The sequence below is a fragment of the Sturnira hondurensis genome, unplaced genomic scaffold (assembly GCF_014824575.4).
Source record: "Sturnira hondurensis isolate 20B ecotype Veracruz unplaced genomic scaffold, ASM1482457v3 Scaffold0003874, whole genome shotgun sequence".
NCBI classification, from domain to species: Eukaryota; Metazoa; Chordata; class Mammalia; order Chiroptera; family Phyllostomidae; genus Sturnira; species Sturnira hondurensis.
Window position 1 is genome coordinate 6,987,138 of NW_028076505.1, and position 21,815 is coordinate 7,008,952.

General features: G+C 37.3%; 1 protein-coding gene across 1 annotated transcript in view; it reads left to right on the forward strand.

Moving 5' to 3' along the window:
* The first annotated feature begins 4,129 nt into the window (after positions 1–4,129).
* PCSK2 (proprotein convertase subtilisin/kexin type 2) overlaps positions 4,130–21,815 on the forward strand; it is a 356,721-nt gene continuing 339,035 nt past the window's right edge. Inside the window, exon 1 of the mRNA XM_037043083.1 lies at positions 4,130–4,613. Coding sequence (XP_036898978.1) covers positions 4,437–4,613 — 177 coding nt within the window. The 5' untranslated portion in view covers positions 4,130–4,436. The remainder of the gene's footprint in view (positions 4,614–21,815) is intronic.

Here is a 21,815-nt window from a genome sequence, read left to right on the forward strand (position 1 = left end):
GATTTTTAAAAAGGCTGTATCTTAACTTGTACTTTCTTTTTTTATTAATTTTTTTATTTAATTCTTGTTCAAGTACAGTTTTCTGTCTTATATTCCCAGCTCTGCCCGCCCCTTGCCCAGTGCTCCCCACCTCCCTCCCTTTTTTCCCCCCCCCCCTTAGTTATTGTCCATGTGTCCTTTATACTTGTTCATGTGACTCCATCCCCTTTTCCCCTATGATTTTCTCCCCTTTGGACCCTATAAGCCTGTTCTGTATTTGAGTGTCATTGGTCATATTTGCTTGCTTGTTTGTTTTGTTGTTTAGATTCCTGTTAATGGTGATATCATATGGTATTTGTCTTTCACCGCCTGGCTTATTTCGCTCAGCATAATGCTTTCCAGTTCCATCCATGATGTTGCAAAGGGTAGTAGTTCCTTCATCCTTTCTGCAGCATAGAATTCCATTGTGTAAATGTACCATAGCTTTTTGATCCAGTCATTTACCGATGGGCGTCTAGATTGCTTCCAACTCTTGGCTATCATGAATTGTGCTGCTATGAACTTTCTGTTGTACATGATGTATTTCTCTTCAGATTGTACCTCACCCAATTGAAAAGAAATCATCATAAACATAAAATCTTTTTCATAATGATCAAAAGAATACTCAAAGAACCAGCAGTCTCTCCTAGGGCTACTTCTAGTTTTCTCTCTCCTCTTCAGAATTGGGTTCTCCTTGATCTAAAGCTCCCTGGGCAGAAATTTATCCCTGGAAGTATCTGAGGGGGAGGACCCCAAATATACCTCAGGTGGTTTAGCTTCATTTAATTATACACAGGTCAGCTGATTTACAGTTATGAAGTCATAAAATGGGAATATTCTGGTCTTTGCAGGACAATAATCTAAAAGAGACTTTAGAAGGTATATTTGGCATATCCAAACTAAAATACCCATATTTTCTCTACAAATACCACAATATCTTAAACAGGAAGAATCTCAACATACTGATCATTTGCATGACTGGTACTGAGCATCATATAATTAATATTTTCTGAGATCCACAAAGTTAGTAAATATAGTACTGTTTGAGGGAGGTTATATAAAAATAATTGTCTGTTAACCACTATAATGTTATTTGAAAAAAAATGTATGACAGTACACAACATTTCTCAAGCTATTGATGGTGCTTCCTACATTATAGTATGTACTTTGTCATCTCTTTGAAGTTATAGGGTTTTGGACCTGGAGGTTATTTAGTCAAAAACTATCTCCATTTAACAGATAAGGAGCTAGAGGCTTTGAGAGCTGCAATGATTTGGTCCAAGTGGCATAGTCAATGACAGCAGAGCCTGCAATATTTTCTGTCAATTGAATTCCATTTCAATCCTTGAAACATTCTTCTGCTATTCTCTCTTCTGTCACCTTATTGGTCCAATGTTACTATAGTTAAAAAAAAGAAGTTTAGAAATAGTCATCTTTTAAAAAGCAATATATGTATGCACGTGGATGTGTATTTATATTTCAAGTAACAATTAATGAATCAATACATTTTCCCACTTGCTTACTACATGGTTATGCATTAGATATTTAGTATTTGCATCACAAAAGCTTTATTTTTATTTTCTATGCTTCTGTAACAACATTATGATGAACTCTATTCTATGTAAACAACTAAAAATAGTTTATTTTAATCATCAGTCCAGGCTTTATTTAGCTTGTACCCCACTTTACATGGTTTTAATTATTAAAATGCAGATACGCAAGTTTAATACATATCAGCATTTCATCTCAGGAATTTATTTAGGAAATAAAGTATTGCTCTGTGGTTTCATAAACATTAATAAACAGTTCATGCTCATTTTCAGAGAGAGTTAGCTACATTATCACTTCTATTGCACCACACCCATAATCTTCTAAATTGACTTATTTGATGCTCTTCAAAATATATTTTTCTAAAGACTTATATTTTTATCTCTGTTGCTGCTTTTGAAATGCTCTTCATGATTGTGAGTCCATGTAATATAATTTTCATATTTGGTGCCATTTTTCTCAAAGGACAATACAGGGCAGGAAACACAATTCAGAAGTTCTTCATACAAGCCTACTACTTTAATTCAAAATATGGATACAGTATAAGGAAAAGAGAAATAGAGTTGAGGCTCTCTGTGTAAGAAAACTTTCTGTTAAAATCAAACAAATGCACACTGGGGGGCAGGTTGTGAAGTAAGATAGGGTAATAAAAAGTCTTGGTGGAAATGAGCCTTTTAGCAGTAAGGAACTGAGAAACTGCGAGTAGCTCTGCTCCATCTTATCAATACTTCTGTAGAAATCTTGTCTCTACTCTGGCCCCTTTCATCTTTAGCTTATGTCCTAGCACCTTCTCAGCACCTCACTTATGTTTTCTTAAAATAATAATAATAAACAATTTCCTAGGCTTTAATCAAAATCTTCAGTAATGCCTATTCTTTTATTTGGCAATGCTTCTAAGGTCTCTCGAGAAGTCAACTATACATATTAGCAATGAGATCTACTTTGAAGACAATGTATCCCATGGCATTAAATGTATAATATTTCTACCAATAGTAAGGTTTTCTTTGTAAGTTCTGACTTCTTTATGCTAAAATAAAAAGAAGAAAATCTGTAAATGTAGATAGATATGTGTGTGTGCATGTGTATGTGTTTAAAATTTGCCAATATAATCTGTGTGTGCATGTATAGCATATGCTTAAACCTCTATGGAAAATGTCTCTAACTTCTTTCTTCTCCAAGTACATCAGGATTTTGAATTTTGGAAAAAAATTATCATCGACATCAGTGTATATCAATGACTTGCTTTGAAAGAACCACCCTCATGCCCTGCGTATGTGGCTCAGCTGGTTGGAGTACAATTCTGTACACAAAAAGGTTGCAGTTCAGTCCCAAATGGGTGCCTTTGAAAGGCAATGGATTAATGTTTCTCTCCCTCCCTCCCTCTCTCTCAAATCTATAATAAAATCAATAAGCATGCCCTTGTAGGAGAATTATTTTAAAAATTGCCCTCATTGTGTTGCAGACATCATGTCTCTGCTATTCTCTGCAGCTGAAAGAAGTTGGTTGTAAGCAGTTAGTACAGTGTGAGTGTGTTTCTTAACTGGATAACTTAGTTCACCCCTGGCCAATGTGACTGAATTTGCCAAGTGACGTCTCCACGGGAGGATACCCATCTGGAGTCTTGGCCCAGCTCCCGGGATTGGTGGATACACCTCCCCAGAGGTGCTCTCTCCCTGTCCCTGGGCAACCAATACCCCCAGTCTCAGAATGCACTTCCAGGCATTTCAGTCCTAGCCCTGGCTCTATGGAAGGCAGTCTCATCAGAGCAGCTCAGACTCCTGGTGGAGCCTCATCTAATTACAATTACTGGTAGAGGCAAGCTTTAGCTCCTGCTAGGCTTCACAGATGCTTAGTTCCAGATCAGCCTGAAGCCTACTAAAATAAATAAATAAACAAACACACAAACAAACAACGCTCATTTCTGCATTCCTGCCCCCATGAGTCATTTCAAGAAGGCTGCTTTCCCCAACCCTCCCAGTGCCAGGAAGGAGAGCAAAGGTGTTATCCCAAAGTGGAGGGAGGAGGATTAATATTTGCTTTGTTATTGAGAGAAGGGGAGGCAGACATACCGTGTGTGTGTGTGTGTGTGTGTGTGTGTGTGTGTGTGTAGAGAGAGAGGGAGAGAGAGGTGTTTTGCTGGGAAAAATAAGCAGGAGGCAGATGAGGCAGTGCCCCAGCTCCCTTCGGGGCCTCAGAGAACAACACACATCGTAATTCCCTTTCTAGAGCCTGACAGATTTCCACAAACAATGACATCACTCGGGCGCCGCCGACCAGATTACAGCTGGGGGCACTTTCCTGAGAGGCAGACGAGAGGGGTGGAGAGATGGAGGAGCTCTCCGGGGTGCTGGAAGTGGCAGGGGCGCGGGCTCACACCGAGGCGCCCCTCGCAGGAGGAGGCGGACCGGCCAGGTCGGGGGCGGGTAGGGGTGGGCCGGGGATGGCCCAGGGCAGGGCCCGCCGCTTCTCTGGTCCTCATTGGCTCCTGGCGGGCACGCGTCACCCAGGCTGGTGCTCTCCTCCCGCCCCGACCTGGAGGTGAGGAGGAGCTGAAAATGCAGATTTAGCATCAAGCACAGACACACTCGCTCTTTCTCTCGGATACACACAGCTCCTCACATTCTCACCCCTGCCGGCGAGCCGGGCCGCCTGACCACACGGCTTCCCCGCCAACCAGATGCTGGAGAACACACACTGATTTGCTGCTTTCCAAGCCCTGGATCAGTCTCTTTCTCTACACAAAGATTCCTTTAAAAAACAAACAAACAAACAAAAAACTATATATACATTTTTATTTACATCTTTTCTCTGGGTCCCCTGCTCCGCCAGCTTGTGCGCCCCCCAGAACCACTTTTCACTCCCAAAGAAAGATGAAAGGTGGCTGTGTCTCCCAGTGGAAGGTGGCCGCCGGGCTCCTCTTCTGTGTCATGGTTTTTGCATCTGCCAGGAGACCGGTCTTCACGAATCATTTTCTTGTGGAGTTGCATAAAGGAGGAGAGGAAGAAGCTCGCCAAGTTGCAGCAGAACACGGCTTTGGAGTCCGGAAGGTAAGATAGCCCTTGCATTTTGCATATTGTTTCAAAACCGGGACAGCCCTGCGCAATCTCATTGCAGATTTGCAAGTTTTCTCTCTTTCTCCTGCGATGCAGACATTCTGCCATCGGCTCTTTAACTCAACATTGCCTCCAGTGATCTTTTGCAGGTTATGTAATTAAAATGTCCTTCAAATTGTACTACTAAAGTCATAAAAATAATTTATTGCTCTTTGACTTGGCGAAAACCGGGTAACACCTTTCAAACAATGCCCTGCGCCGGGGCTCTGTCCGAGGTACCAAGTTCTCAGGGCTGCTTGGGGATGGAGGGATGAGGTCTTGAACATGTGAGTTTGGCTTTGGCTGTCTTGCCAGAGATATATTTAACCCCTGCTTCTATCTCCAGAGAAAGAATCGTTTCTGACAAACAGCGGTAGAAGCTTGGACATTGCAATTCATCTTCGTGCTTTTCGGACCCCGCTCCAGGAGGACTTTCCCCCTGGTGACTTGGGTCCCTGCTCTTTTCCAGGGAAAGTAGCTTCCTGGCTCCAGGAGACTTAAAGACTTGAACTAAAACTAGTTTCCCCAAATCGGTTTAAGTTTCCCCAAATCGGTGCGGAACTTCTCGCCCCCGCCCCCGCCCACCACAGCACACCCCAGAAAGGTACTCCCTGTTAATTCTCAATTTCTCAGTGCAGAACTGTAGAAGCTGGAACGGTAGATTTTGAGGAGAATTCCCCGCGGAGAAGTCAGGGTGGCTCTTCTGGCATGTGAGCGGCCAGCTTAGCTTTTCCAGGAGGACGCGGGGATCCCCACTTCAAAAAGTTGGCAGTGTTCAACTGTTTGGGCATCAGGATGAGGTTTTCGGTCTAAAACGCTTGGGGAGTCCTTTGGAAACTCCAGGGTTCCCATTCTGGGAGGGAAAGGGAGAGGAAAACATAGGGTGGAGGCTGTAGTTGACCTACTTGCTCTTCGTGCAAAATGTCGTTGGCAGGAACCTCAAGTATCCTTAAGGGACCTAACGAGGCGGAGCAGGGGAATCGAGTGGGCGTGCAAGGAGAAATTGGAGTGAGGGGAACCTGGAAAATACAGGATGCGATTTGGTAACCAGAGGGTCGGGTGGACGTCTGTGGGTTTCTGTCCGGGCCCGTTTCCCTCCTGATCCCAGGAAAGAGGCTTCAGATGAGCGATGCGAGGTTTCTGTTGCTGCTGTTGCCTCTGAAGGGCAGCGTGAACCAGGACTCCTATCAGTCCCCTTTTCCCGACTTTCCACGTCTCCCGCCTTTCTCCCAGCCGAGGCTTTCTTCACCTGCTGCGGGCTCTCCCGCCTCCACAGGGCGTTGGCAGACGCGATTTCGACCCAAGGTGGGTTTGACAGCGAGTTTGTCAGAGGTCTGGGAGGAGGCGCTAGGTCTGCCATCCGCGCGCGGGCGAGTCTCGAAGAAGAGGACTTGTTGCTTTGGGGAAGCGTAGGTGGAGCAGGGGTGAAACTAAACCAGCAGGGGAAGCAATCCGCTGTGGTTCTAGCCCAAGGCCCGGGGGCTGTTTGAAGAGTGCCACCAACACAACAAGCAAGCCCGTCTTCTTCTTTCCTTCCCTCTCCCCAACAAAACTTGGCAAGATCCAGGACCCAGGCGCCATAAATATAGTAGTGATTATTATTAGCTGACAGTTGTAGGGTGCCTTTATGTTCTGGAGTCCTTACATACATTTTTATTTAATATTCTCAACAACTCTTAGGAAGCTACTATTATTATTAAGCCCGTGGTACTTATAAGTAAACTGGCTCAATAAGCACCCCCTCCAAACAAAACAAAACAAAACAAACAACAGTCAAGTACTTAAACCTAGATCTTTCAGAGATGAACTCATGCTCTTTAAACCTACTACATACCAAACCAAGTTAAGTGCTCTGTGGGCTTTGGGGTACACTGAAAACTGATGTGTCAGGAAGCTCTTTAGTTTGTGAGTGTAAAGGATGGCAGTTGATGCAGAAGTAGCTGTCACTCTCTCTCCCTACCACGCACCATTTCATAGTGTAGGCAGATATTGCTATCTACTCTTTACTTCCCCTTTTGAAAATATACCCCTACAATCTGGTCTTAGAAAGTTAATCAAATCTAGTTGTAGCTGAAATTGATAATGACTTAGCTGATTAATTGTCCAAAAGGGTTACTTTTGTTGTATAGAGGTAAACAAAAAAAATTGATGAGAAAATACAGCTTTCATCATGGAATTTCAGCAAGGTGTAGAGACATTCTCAACAGAAATGAGTCTGGATCATCTCAAAACATTTACTTTAAAATCTCAGGGAACTCACACTTTGTGTAAAATCAGATACCTAAGTCTCTTTCTTACCCATTCTTCCTTGGAGAGCAGACCACTAGTTTTGCTGCACAACCTCAAACCAGCAATTTTTATCTAGGAGAAATGATCTTTTACAATTGCCACTTCTTTCCTTACCTCTCCATAAACTCTCAGAAGTAGTATCTCTTATCGAAATGATCTTTACTCTTATTCATAATCAAGTAAAATAAGTTAGTAGCAAGATACTTCTGTCTGATGAATCTTTGCAGGATGCTGCACCTGTCTAGAATAAACCTTTTTCTTCCTTGAATCTATGTCCCACCCACTCTTGAAGACTGAGCTCCAAACCTTCCTGATGCTATGGACTACAATGAGCTTTTCTTTGTCCACATGCCCATGGGACAAAAGGCAAACCCAACATGACATAAGCACTAGTACAGCCGTCACTTCTCCTCTAGCCATTTCATATATGTAAGTAAAAATGGTGGTAAGGATTGCTTTTCCACTGATAAGGTAAATATTCAGGAATTTCTTCTATATTTCTGGTTTCCTCACCATAGCCAGCATGCTGTTGGGTTTGCCAGCCTGTAATGAAACATTCTTAATTGTGTTTATTGTTCCAGGATTCCCAAACACTATCCTGTCTTGTTTTCATTATGCTGTACTGTACTTTTGTCAATATTTGTTATTCACTTTTTATTTTAAATCCCCAATACCTCCTTCTCTTTTCTCTCTCTAACACTTAATATACCTCCCAACTTCCCACTGTCCAATCTTCTCTAATACTCAGAGTCAGATTTCAAAGATTCTCGGTAATTATATACTATCTCAAAGAAAGGTCAGCTATGCAGACTAGAAGAACCTGCTATTTTATTAACTTATCTGACCTCGAAAACTTGTGAAGTAGAAATTATCGGCATCATTCCTAAATCTCAGATAAGAAACTGAAAACTTTTAAGAAGTTAAGTAACTGCTCCTATCTGGAAAGTGAAAAAGAAGTCAGATTTAAAACCAGTTCTCTACCAAAAATTATTTTGTTTTACTATCATGCTGACTTCAGGAAGCCTTTCCTGACTGCCAACAGCTCTCTGGTTTTGGAGTACCATTTTACAATGGTTATTTTTCCTTTTTTTTCTTTCTTTTTTTCTTACTACTTCTTCTTTATCTGATACTTATTTGGCATTAACATACAAGGTGGGACAAAAATAGGTTTACAGTTGTTCATATGGAAAATAATGCAATAATTAATAAATAGTAATACAAGAATAAACTCTGTGTTTAGCATACTCATAACAGCAAACTTAATTTTGCCCTGCCCTGTATTAACCTATGTCATTAACTAATGCTTATTGGTATGTATTTCTTCAAGTAGATCTTAAATCTTCCAAAAGGAGAAACAAGATACTATCTCTTTTTATACTTCTCATATTTAACACAATGTCCTGTATATGAGGTATTCAGTAAAAATTTGTTGATTATTTTGCAAGACCATATATGTACTCTTACATGACTATGAGAAAGCCATTATATTTCCTTTCTAAAATGTAATAAAAATACCTTTAGCTTTACCCTCTGAAAGGTTTGATAAGATTAAAATTTTCTATTTTATCATGGCCTGTCCCAGAAATGTATGTTCATCAGAGAAGATGCATATGGCTGGGAAAGTAAGTGAATTTACAATAATAACAAAGATGTTATTCCACAGAGTGCCTTAACATTCTCAATATACTACTAATTTATTTTCCTTGAAGAAGAAAACACAAAAACATATATTAAAGCAATGTGTTGAAGGTTCACCAAAAATCATATAAGAACTAGGATAAAAATCCAAACAACTGACAATTAGGTGTTTTTGTTTTTATATAGTATATTTTTTTGTTTTATTCACGTAGGACTGAAGCTAAAATAATTACACAAGTAAAATCATGTAAGTACTTTTATATGTATAAAAGTTTAAAAATAATTTAATAATAATTGTGTTCTTGTATAATAGAATCAAAGTTTTGGTCATTTAAAAATATAATATATTCTAGGAAAGAGCACAGCTTAATACATTTTTACCAACTGTACACACATGTGTAGTAACCAGAACCCAAATAATAAAATAAAATGTTATCAACATTTCATAACTCCCCCTCTTTCTCATTTGGGTAGTTTTTAGTTTTAAGGTATTATAAATATTGCTTCTGTGGATATTGTAGTGTATGTATTTTGGTGAAAACATGTATAGCTTTCTTTCTGTTAGAAACATTACTAGGAATAGAATTGTTGAATCGAGGGACATGCATATCCAACTTTATGAGACTGCATCAGTTTTCTATTGTTGTATAACAAACTACTACAAATGTAATGGCTACCCTAAAACCACACAAATTTGTTATTTCATAGTTTTCATGGATAAGGAATCTTGCACATTTTAGTTGGCTCTTCTGTTCAAGATCTCCCAGGCTGAAATCAAGATATTGGCCGTTTGTTCTCCAACTAGAGGCACAGCTAAAGGACAATCCACTTCTGAGCATATTCAGGCTTTTAGAGGAATTTAGCTCTTTGTAGTTAGAGAACTGGAGTCCTTTTTTTTTCTTCTTCTTCTTCTCTTTTCTCTTTCTTTCTTTTTTTTCTTTTTTTCTGGCTACTGGCCAAGACGACTCTCAGCTCCTTCAGGTTACTTTCATGATCTTGCCACATGACCTCCTTGATAGGCCTTCTCACACTCTGACCCTTCAAATCTCTTCTTTCAGGAAGGGTTCAGTCCCTGCTTAGGGTTAACCCAGCTAGCTCCTCCCAAGACAATTTCTCCTGATTTTTATATTAACTTAACAGATTTGGTACCTTTAGTATAGTCAACAAATCTTTTCATCTCTGTCATATAATGTAATCTAATCATGAAGTGAAATCCAACATATTCACAGTCCTGGCTACATTCAGGGAGAGGGGATTTTACAGGGTGTGTATACTAAGGTGTGGAACTCTTGGGGCCATCACAGAATTCTGCCTACCAAAGACAAACTGACAAACAGTTTCACAAAGTAGTTATTCCAATTCCCATTTCTACCAGCAGTGTGTGAGGGTTCTGGTTGTCCCACATTCTCAATGGCATTTGATATTTTATACCTTTCTCCTTTCAGTTATTTTGGTGGATATATTGTGGTGTCTCATTGTGGTTTTTAACTTTCATTAAACTAACGATCATCTGAAGCTGAATTGTCTTCATATGCTTATTGGTAATTGAAATATTCTCTTTTTTACAGTATTTGTTCAAGTATTCTGCCTAAAATGTTTTTCTTATGGATTGCTGGTCATAATTTTTGGTTTGTAGATATTCACCTGTAATAGAAATTTGTCGTCAGATGTGTGTAGTTTAAATATTTATTATCAGCCATTTTATTAAAGTATACTTGAAATACAATATTATATTAGTTTCAGGTATACAGCATAATGATCTGATATTCATATACCTTATGAAATGATCACCATAAGTCTAATAACTGTATGTCACCATACATAGTTACTAAGATATTATTGACTAAATTTCTCATGCTATATATTACATCCCAATGACTTACTAATTTATAACTATAAGGTTATATCTCGTAAACATTTTCATCTTTTTCACCCACTCTCATTACCTGCCCCACCTTTGGCAACCATCAATTTGTTCTCTGTTTCTCTATGTCTGTGTCTGTTTTATTTTAGTTTTTTGTTCTATGTTTTGTTTTGGACTCCACATATAAATGAAATCACATGGTATTTGTCTTTCTCTGTCTGACTTATTTCACTTAGTATTATACCCTCTAAGTCTATTCTTATTACCAAAAATTGTAAGATTTCATTATTTTTATGGCTGACTAATATTCCATTGTCCACATGTGTGCATATGTGTTCATGTATGTCACATCCTCTTTAACCGTTCCTCTATTGATAGACGCCTATGTGGCTTCTATGTCTTGGCTACTTTAAATAATGTTGTGATAAACATAGGGGAGTATATATCTTTCCAAATTAATGTTTTACTTTCTTCAGATAATTAACCAGAAGTGGAATTTCTGGGTCATATGATAGTTTTATGGTTAAATATAGGAGATCATCTCTTCTTACAGTGGTTGTGCCAGTTTACAATCTTATCAACAGTACAGGAGGGCTCCCATTTCTCCACATCCTTACCAACACTTGTTATTTACTTATTTTTTGATAATAGACAATCTGAGTGGTATGATGTTAATTTGTATTTCTCTGATAATTAATGATTTGAGCATCTTTTTGTGTCTGTTAGCAATCTGTATGGCTTCTTTGGAGAAATATCTATTCAGATCCTCTGCCTATTTTTAAATCAGATTTGGGGGGGGGGTTGATGTTGAATTACATGAGTTTTTATATAGTTTGTATATTAACCAATTGTTGAATATATCATTTGCAAATATCTTCTCCTATTCAGTAGGTTGTCTTTTTATTCTGTTGATGATTTCCTTCATTGTACAAAGGTTTTTTAGTTTGATGTATTTTTATTTGTTTATTTTTGCTTTTATTGCCTTTGTTCAAGGAGACATATCAAAAAAAATTATTTCTAAGACCAATGTCAGTTGCTTCTTATGTTTACTTCTAGGAGTTTTGTGGTTTCAGCTCTTTTTTTTTTTGTCTTCTTTTTCCCAATTTTTTTATTTAATTATTTTTCAAATACAGTTTTCTGTCTATTACTCTCATCCCATCCCACTCCTGTGCTCCCCTCCCTACCATTTCCACCCTTCTCAGTTGTTGTCCATGTATCCTTTATATATGTTCCTCTAAATCGCCCCCCTATTTCCCCTGAAATTTCCTCCCCTCTCCCCTCTGGTCACTGTCAGCCTGTTCTCTATTTCAGTGTCTTTGGTTATATTTTGCTTGCTTGTTTGTTTTGTTGTTTAGCTTCCTGTTAAAGGTGAGATCATATTGTATTTGGCCTTTAACACCTGACTTATTTCACTCAGCATAATGCTTTCCAGTTCCATCCATGATGTTGCAAAAGGTAGAAGCTCCTTCTTTCTTTCTGCAGCATGAAATTCCACTGTGTATATGTACCATAGTTTTTTGATCCATTCATTTACTGACTGGCAGCTAGGTTGCCTCCAACTCTTTTGTAAATTGTGCTGCTATGAACATTGGGGTGCATAGGTTCTTCGGGATTGGTGTTTTAGGGTTCTTAGGATACAATCCTAGCAGTAGAATTGCTGGGTCAAAAGGTAAGTCCAATTTTAGTTTTCTGAGAAAATTCCATACTGTTTTCCATAATGGTTGTACCAGTCTGCAATCCCACCAACAGTGGACCAGAGTCCCCTTTTCCCCACACCCTCTCCAACATTTGTTGTTTATCGCCTTGTTTATGATAGTCATTCTCACCTGTGTGAAGTGGTATCTCACTGTGGTTTTAATTTGCATCTCTCTGATAGCTAGCGATATTCAGCATCTCTTCATGTGTCTCTGAATACTCTGTATGTCCTCCTTGGAGAAGTGTCTGTTCAAATCCTTTCCCCATTTTTTAATTGGGTTAGTTGTCTTCTTAGAGTGAAGTAGTGTGAGTTCTTTGTATATTTTGAAGATTAAACCTTTGTCTGAGGTGTCATTGGCAAATATGTTTTCCCATAAATTTGGTTGTCTTTTTATTTTAATGCTGTTTTCTTTAGCTGCACAGAAGCTTTTTATTTTGATGAGATCCCATTTCTTTATTCTTTCCTTTATATTTCTTGCTCTAGAGGACATATCAGTCAAAATGTTGCTGCGTGAAATAATCTGATATTTTCCTGCCAATATTCTCCTCTAGGATTTTAATGGTGTCACGGCTTATATTTAAGTCTCTTATCCACCTTGAATTTATTTTGGTGTATGATGTAAGTCGGTGCTCGAGTTTCATTTTTTTACATGTAGCTGTCCAGTTCTCCCAACACCATTTGTTGAAGAGGCTATCTTTACTCCATTTTATGTCACTGCCCCTTTTTTTACAAATGGTAAGTATTAATTGATTGTAGAGAGTTAGGTTTATTTCTGGGTTCTCTATTCTGTTCCATTGATCTATGTGCCTGTTTTCATGCCAATACCAGGCTGTTTTGATTACAGTGGACTTGTAATACAGCTTGATATCAGGTATTGTGATCCCACCTACTCTGTTCTTCTTTCTTAACATTGCAGCTGCTATTCGGGGTCTTTTATGGTTCCATATAAATTTTTGAAGTGTTTGTTCTATGTCTGTGAAATATGCCTGTGTCTGTGATACTTTAATAGGTATTGCATTGAATCTTTAAATTGCTTTGGGTAGTATGGACATTTTGATTATGTTAATTCTTCCAACCCATGAACACGGTATATGTTTCCATTTGTTTGTGTCTTCCTTGATTTCTTTCTACAGTGTTGTGTAGTTTTCTGCATACAGGTCTTTTACCTCCTTGGTTAGGTTTATTCCCAGATATTTTATTTTTGTTTTTGCTATATCGAATGAGATTTTTTTTCTTGATTTCTGCTTCTGTTATTTCATTGTTAGTATACGAAAATGCCTTTGATTTCTGGATATTGACTTTGTATCCCGCTGTTTTGCCAAATTCATTTATTAGTTCCAGCAGTTTTTCGGTAGAGTCTATAGGATTTTCCATGTGCACTATCATGTCATCTGCAAAGAGTGCCACTTTTGTTTCCTCCTTTCTGATTTGAATGCCTTTTATTTCCTTTTCTTGCCTCATCGCTGAGGCTAAAACTTCCAATACTATATTAAATAGAAGTGGTGAAAGTGGACAACCTTGTCTTGTTCCTGATCTTAGTGAGAAAGCTTTTAGTTTTTGCCCATTGAGTATGATGTTGGCTGTAGGTCTTTCGTATATGGCCTTTATTATATTGAGGAATGCTCCCTCTATTCCCACTTTGCTGAGTCCCTGTATCATAAATGGGTGTTGTACCTTATCAAAAGCTTTTTCCGCATCTATTGATATTACCATGTGGTTTTTGTCCTTGCTTTTGTTTATGTGGTGTATTACATTTACTGATATGCAAATATTGAACCATCCTTGCAGCCCTGGGATGAATCCCACTTGGTCGTGGTCTATGATCTTTTTGATGTATTGTTGGATGCAATTTGCCAATATTTTATTGAGGATTTTAGCATCTATGTTCATCAGCAATATTAGCCTAAAGTTTTCTTTCTTTCTTGTGTCTCTGTCTGGTTTTGGGATTCAAATGATGCTGGCTTCATAAAAAAGAGTTTGGGAGTTTCCCATCATTTTGGATTTTTTTGAATAGTCTGTGAAGAATAGGGGTTAGCTCTTCCTTAAATGCTTTGTAGAATTCTCCTGTGAAACCATCTGGTCCGGGGCTTTTGTGTGTTGGGAGTTTTTTGATTACTGCTTCAATTTCATTTGCTGTTATTGGTCTTTTCAGGCTTTCTACTTCTTCCTCATTGAGTTTTGGAACATTATATTTTTCTAGAAATTTGTCCATTTCACCTAGGTTTTCAAATTTCTTGGCATACAGTTCTTCATAGTAATTTCTTACAATCCCCTCTATTTCTGTGGTATCAGTTGTAATCTCTCCTCTTTCATTTCTGATTGTGCCTATTTGGGTCCTCCCTCTGATTTTCTTAATGAGCCTACTTAAAGGCCTGTCTATTTTGTTTATCTTTCAAAAAAACCAACTCTTGGATTCATTGATCCTTAGAATTGTGCTTTTAGCCTCTATGTCATTTAATTCTGCTCTGATCTTGGCTATTTCCTGCCTTGTACTTGCTCTGGGCTGTCTTTGTTGTTGTTCCTTGAGTTCTTTGAGCCGTTGGGTTAGGTTGTTTGTTTGAAATGTTTCTATTTTCTTTAGGTAAGCCTGTATTGCTATGAACTTCCCTCTCAGGACTGCCTTGGCCATGTCCCATAAGTTTTGGGTTCTTGTGAGTTCATTTTCATTTGTTTCCAGAAACTTTTTGATTTCTTCCCTAATTTCAATCCTGACCCATTCATTGTTTAATAGCATGCCATTCAGTCTCCATGGTTTTGGGTGTTTTGGTTTTTTTCCTGTGGGGTTGGTTTCCAATTTCAGTCCCTTGTGGTCAGAGAAAATGCTTGATCTGATTTCAATTTTCTTGAATTTGTTGAGACTCATTTTGTGTCCTATCCTGTGGTCTATCTTTGAAAATGTTCCATGTGCATTTGAAAAGAATGCGTATTTAGCTTCTTTGGGATGAAAGGCTCTATATATATCAGTCAAGTCCACTTCATCTAGGGTGTTGTTTAGTGCAGCCACATCTTTGTTGATATTTTGTTTGGAAGATCTGTCCATTTTTGACAGTGGGGTGTTAAAATCGCCTACTATAATTGTGTTGCTGTCAATATCTTTCTTGAAGTCTTCTAGGATTTTTCTTATATATTTGGGTGCTCCTATGTTGAGTACATATATATTTATGATGTTAATGTCTTCTTGGTGGATTCTTCCCTTGAGTATTATGAAGTGACCTTCTGGGTCTCTCTTTATGGCCCTTTCTTTGAAGTCTATTTTGTCTGATATGAGAATTGCTACCCCGGCTCTTTTTTTTTTTTTTGTCTGTTTGCTTAGAAAATTTGTTTCCAGCCTTTCACTTTTAGTCCGTGATGATGTTTTTTTTAGGCGTGTCTCTTTTAGGCAGCATATGTGTGGGTCATGCTTACTTATCCATTCACCTATTCTATATCTTTTGATTGGAGCATTTAATCCATTTACATTTAAGGTTATTTTTGATAGGTACTTATTCATTGCCATTTATGTACCACAGTTCCTCTCTGTCTCTCTCTTTTCCTTCCTTTCCTTAAAGCAGTCCTTTTAGTATTTCTTGTAGAGCTGGTTTGGTGGAGGCATATTCTTTTAGACTTCTTTTGTCTTTGAAGCTCTTTATTTGACCTTCTATCTTGATTGAGACCCTTGCTGAGTAAAGTAGCCTTGGTTGTATGCCTCTGGTTCTCATTAGTTGAAATCTTTCTTGCCATTCTCTTCTTGCTTGGAGTGTTTGCATTGAGAAGTCAGTAGCCAACCTTATTGGGGCTCCCTTGTATGTTACTTCCTTTTTCTCCCTTGCTGCCTTTAAGATTCTCTCTTTGTCTTGGAATTTTGCCATTTCAATGATGATGTGTCTTGAAGTGGGCCTCTTTGGGTTCCTCTTGGTTGGGACTCTGTAATTCCTGGATTCGTGTAACTTTTTTCTCTCATCAAATTAGGGAAATTTTCCATCATTACTCTTTCAAATAGGTTTTCTATCCCTTGTTCTTCTTCTTCTCTTTCTGGTATTCCTATTATTTGGATATTACTATGTTTCATATTATCTTGCATTTCTCTTAGTCCCTCTCCATTCTTTTTGAGCCTCTTTTCCCTTTCTTGCTCTTTCTGGGAGATTCTTTGTACTGTGTCCTCCAACTCGCTGATCCGATCTTCTGCCTCATCGATCCTGCTTTTCATTCCTTCCACTGTGTTCTTCAGTTCCGAAATTGTATTCTTCATTTCCTCGTGTCCTTTGCTGATAGTTTCTATTTCTTTTTTCATGTTGATATAGTTTTCGGAGAGCTCATTGTAGCTCCCCTCTAGTTTCTGGTAGCTCCCCTCTAGTTTCTGGTAGCTCATTGTGAGCTCTGAATTTCCTGATAACTAGTGCTTTGAATTCAATATCTGATAGCTGACTTGCCTCTCTTTCCTCTGACATTATTTCTGAGACTTCCACCTTTTCTTTCATTTGGGCATTGCTTCTTTGTCTTCCCATTGCTTATGAGACCTTCTTGTTAGCCTCAGCTTCTTATGATCTGTTCTGACTCCCTGGATATATGGTGTGAGCTTCTGTGGTGAAATACCTGTGAAATTCAGTCGTGCAGTCTCCTGCAGGTATCTTGATGTTCACATCTTCCACCTACTCCTTTCTTTGTGTGTGTGTGATCAGAGGTGCTGGGCTCCTGATGAGTCCTCTGTGGCAGATGCCCAGACGCTGGCCGTAGACAGAAGCCTCTGGGCCCTGGAAGCTGTAGCAGCAGCAACTCCGAGGTCTTTATGCGCCAATGGCTGCCGGTCCCGCTACTGCTGCTTTTGGCTTTACTCTCTGATTTCAGCTCTTATATTTGTTTTAGGACTCCATTCCTTTTCAAGTTTATTTTGTATATGGTTTGTGTTTTTATCTGTCCAGTTTGAATAGCGCCATTTATTAAGAAGACTGTATTTTCTCCATTGTATATTCTTGCCTCCTTTGTTATAGAGTAATTGATCATGTAAGTGTGGGTTTATTTCTGCACCCTCTATTCTCTTTTATTGATCCATGTATCCATTTTTGGCCCAGTATCATACTGCATTGATTATTATAGTCCTGCAGTGTAATTTGAAATCAGGAAGCATGATTAACTCCAAATCTGTGCTTATTTTTCAAGACTGTTTTAGGTATTCAGGCTCTTTTGTAGTTACCTATTAATTTTTGAATTGTTTGTTCTAGTTCTCTGAAAAGTCACTGGCATTTTGATGGAGATTACATTAAATCTGCAGATCTCTTTGGGTAGTATGGTCATTTTAACAACATTCACCCTTCAAAACCATGAGCACAATATGACTTTCTTTTATTTGTGATATATTTAATTTCTTTCATCAGTATCATAGATTTTAGGTTTTTCACCTCCTGATGCAATTATAAATGGACTGTTCTTTTAATTTCTCCTTCTCATAATTTGTTATATGTGTACAGGAATTGAACAAATTTCTGTATAGTAAATTTGTATTCTGCAACTTTACTGAATTCATTTATTACTTCTAATGGTTTTTTATGGAATCTTGAGGGTTTTCTTTATATAGTATCATGTCATTGGCAAACAGTGACAATTTGACATTTTTTTCAATTTAGATACTTTTATTTCCTTTTTTTTGCTTTACTGCTGTGTCTACTAGGACTTTCAGTACTGTGTTAAATAAAGTGATAAAATAGAGCATTCTTGTCTTGTTCTTCATCTTAGGAAAGCTGGTAACTTTTCACCACCAAGTGTGATGTTACCTATGGTTTTGTCACATATGGACTTTGTTATAATGAGGTATGATACCTCTATACTCACTTTGTTGAGAGTTTTTATTATAGAAAAATGTTGAATTTTGTCAAATTGTTTTTACATCTACTGAAGTGATCTTACAATTTCCATTCTTTGTTCGGTTAATGTGATACTGATTGATTTGCTCATCTTCTGCTTCTCTGGGATAAATCCCACTTGACCATGGTGTATGATCCTTTTAATGTATTGTTTCATTCAGTCTGCTTATATTTGTTGAAAATATTTATATCTGTGTTCATTAGTAATATTGGCCTGTAGGGTTTTGTTGTTGTTGTTGTTGTTCATTTTCAGTAGTATCTGGCTTTGGTATCAGGGAAATACTGGGCTTACAGAATAACTTTGGAAGTGTTCCTTCCTTTTTTATTTTTTGGAACAGTAAATATTAATGATACCTACATGGTACATAATGGTACATAAATGGTAAATATTCTCATATTAGTATATGAGAATACATGTTAATTTTTTCCTTAAATGTCTGGTAAAATATATCTGTGAAGCCATCTGGTTCTGGGATTTTGTTTGCTGGTAGTTATTATTATTATTATTATTATTATTACTGATTTAATTTTGTTACTAGTAAGCAGATTGTTCAGATTTTCTGTTTCTTCCTGGTTCAGTCTTAGAAGATTGTGTTTTTCTAGAAATGGAACCATTTCTTCTAGGATGTCAAATTTGTTGACATATAATTGTTTGTATGTTGTATCTTAACTATTCTTTGTATCTCTGTGGTGTTGGTTGCAACTTCTCCCTTTTTATTTCTGATTTTATTTGTTTGTGCCCTCTCTTTATTCTTGATAAATATGGCTGAATGTTTGTTTGATTTTGTTTATATTTTCAAAGAATCAGCTTTTAGTTTCATATTTATTTCTTGTTGTTGTTGGGGGGGTTGTCTGTATTTCATTTATCTCTGCTCTTATCTTTATTATTTTCTTCTTTTACTAACTTTGGGCTTTATTTGTTTTTATTATCTAGTTCCTTCGAGTATAAAGTTAAAATGTTTATTTCAGATTTTTTCTGTTTCTTTCTTGAAGTATTCCTATATTGCTATAAGCTTCCATTTTAGAACTTCCATTTTGTTGCATCCCACAGATTGTGGTAAGTTGCATTTCCATTTTCATTTGTCTCACTATTCTCTGGCATCTTTGTTAATCTATTGGTTGTTTAGTACCATATTGTTTAGTCTTCATGTGTTTGCGTTTTTATAGTCTTCTTGTAGTTGGTTTCTAGTTTCATACTCTTATAGTGAGAAAAAAACTTTATGTGACTTCAAACTTTTTAAATTTATTAAGACTTGTTTGTGCCCCATTGTGATCTATGCCAGGGAATTTTCCATGTGCCACTGAAAAGAATATGTATACTGTAGTTTTTTAATAAAATGTTTTATATGAATCTGTTAAGGTTATTGATCTACTAAGTCATTTAAATTTAACATTTCCTTATTATTTTTCTGTCTAAATGATCTATTCTTTGAAGTAATTTGAGTGTCAAAGTCTCTTATCATTGTATTACTGACATTTTCTACTTTTATGTCCATTGATATTTGCTTTATATATTTAGGTGCTCATATGTTGGATGCATAAATATTTATGAATACTTCTTAGGTTAGTCCTTTTATCATTATGTAATTCCCTTCCATGTCTCTTTTTACAGTTTTTATTTTGAAGTCTATTTTTTTCTGATGTGAATATTGCTACCTCATTTTTTTTTCATTTTTATTTACATGAAATATCTTTTATCACCCCCTCACTGTCAGTTTTTGTGTGTCTTTATCTGGTGTGGGTGTCTTGTAGGCAACATACTAGTAAACCTTGTTTTTTTCACCATTTAGCCACCCTATTTTATTAAATTAAATTTATTGAAGTGACACTGGTTAATAAAATTATATGGTTTCAAGTGTATAGTTCTATAATATGTCATCTGTATATGGCATTGTGTGTCCACCACCCAAAGTCAGATGTTCTTCCATCACCATGTATTTGACCCCCTTTACTCTTTTCTACCCATCATGCCTATCCTTCTGTCCACCACCATAGTGTTGTCTATGTCTATGAGTTTTTGTTTGTTTGCTTTTCTCATTGTTCATTTGTTGCTTTTAGTGTTATATTCCAATATGAGTGAAATCACATGGCCCTTGATTTTTTCTGTCTGACTTATTTCTCTTAGCATGATATTCTCAAGATCCCTCCTGTTGCTTTAAATAGCAATATTAAATTTTTATGTCTAATTAGTATATATATCTACCACAAAGTCTATATCCAATCATTTATGAAGAGACATTGGTTGTTTTCATGTCTTGACTACCATGAATAATGCTGCAATGAAATAGGGGTGCATATATCTCTGCAAACAAATGTTCTCAAAAATTTTAGGTAGAAACCAAGAAGAGGGGTTGCTGAGTCATATGGTAACTCTATTCTTAATTTTTAAGGAGACTTCTTATTGTTTTTCATAGTGGCTGTACTAATTTACATTCCCACCAGCAGTGAATAAGGTTTTCTTTTTCTCCACTTCTCCAATGCTTGTAAAATGATCAAAGACTTACATACAACACCTGAAACACTAAATTACACAAAGTAAAACATAACTACTAAACTTATGGACCTTGGCCTTAGAGAGGATTCTATGAATTTGACTCCAAAGGCAGGAAAGTAAAAGAAAAAAATAAATGAATGTGACTATATCAAACTAAAATGTTTCTGCACAGCAAAAGAAACCACAAACAAAACAAAAAGGTAACCAAGTGAATGGGAGAAGATATTTGCAAGTAAAAGCTCCAACAAGGAGTTAATACCCAAAGTATATAAAGAACTCAAAAAACTCAACACCAAATAAACAAACAATCCAATTTTTTAAAAGATGGAGGATCTGAACAAACACTTCCCCCAAAAAGACATACAAATGGCCAATAGATATATGAAAAGATGTTCAATTTTACTAGTTATTAAGGAAATGTAGGTTAAAGCTACAATAATATACCACCCTACACCTGTTAAAAGGGCTATTATCCAGAGCACCCTGTATTTTGATTGAATTACTTAGTCCACTTACATTTAAAGTAGTTATAGATAGACAGGGTCCAGAGGGAAGAGGGGAGAGAATCACGGGGGGAAAGGGGAAGGACTCACATGAACAAGTATAAAGGACACATGGAGAATAACTAAGGGTGGGGGGCGGAGATGGGAGGGAGGTGGGGAGCACTGCGGGGGGGGATGGGCAGGGCTGGGAATACAAGACAGAAAACTGTACTTGAACAAGAATTAAATAAAAATTAAAAAAATAAAAAATAAAGTAGTTATAGATAGGTATGTACTTATCGTCATTTTGTTCATTGTTTTCTGGTTATTTTAGTAGTTTTTATCTGCTCTTTTCTTTTTCCTTTGGCTTCTTACCAAGTGATTTCCTGGGGGTGGGGGATTGTTATTTCTGAGTTTCACTTTTCTTGGTTTTGTTTGTTTGTTGGTTGGTTGGCATGTCTTGTAGGTTTTTGGTTTGTGATTACCATGAAGTTATCTCTATCTCTATCTATCTATATCTATACCTATATATAAGACTATTTTAAGCTCATATGTATTTGGAAAAAAGAACAAATTGGCAGTGATCAAAGGAGAGGAGGAAGGGAGATAAGCTAGGAGTGAATGGGAAGGGCTAATTAAAGAACAAGTATAAATGGCCCATAGTTATGAACAACAGGGTAAGGATTGATTGCGGGAGCAGGAGGTGGGGAGCAGGAAAGAGCAATGGGGGAATATTGGAATAAATGTAATGGAACAAAAATTTTAAAAATTAAAAAAGGTAACCAAGTTCATATGCACTTCATTTTTACTCCTACCTCCCCCCAAAATGATGTCACATTTAAGATCTTTTTTGTGCT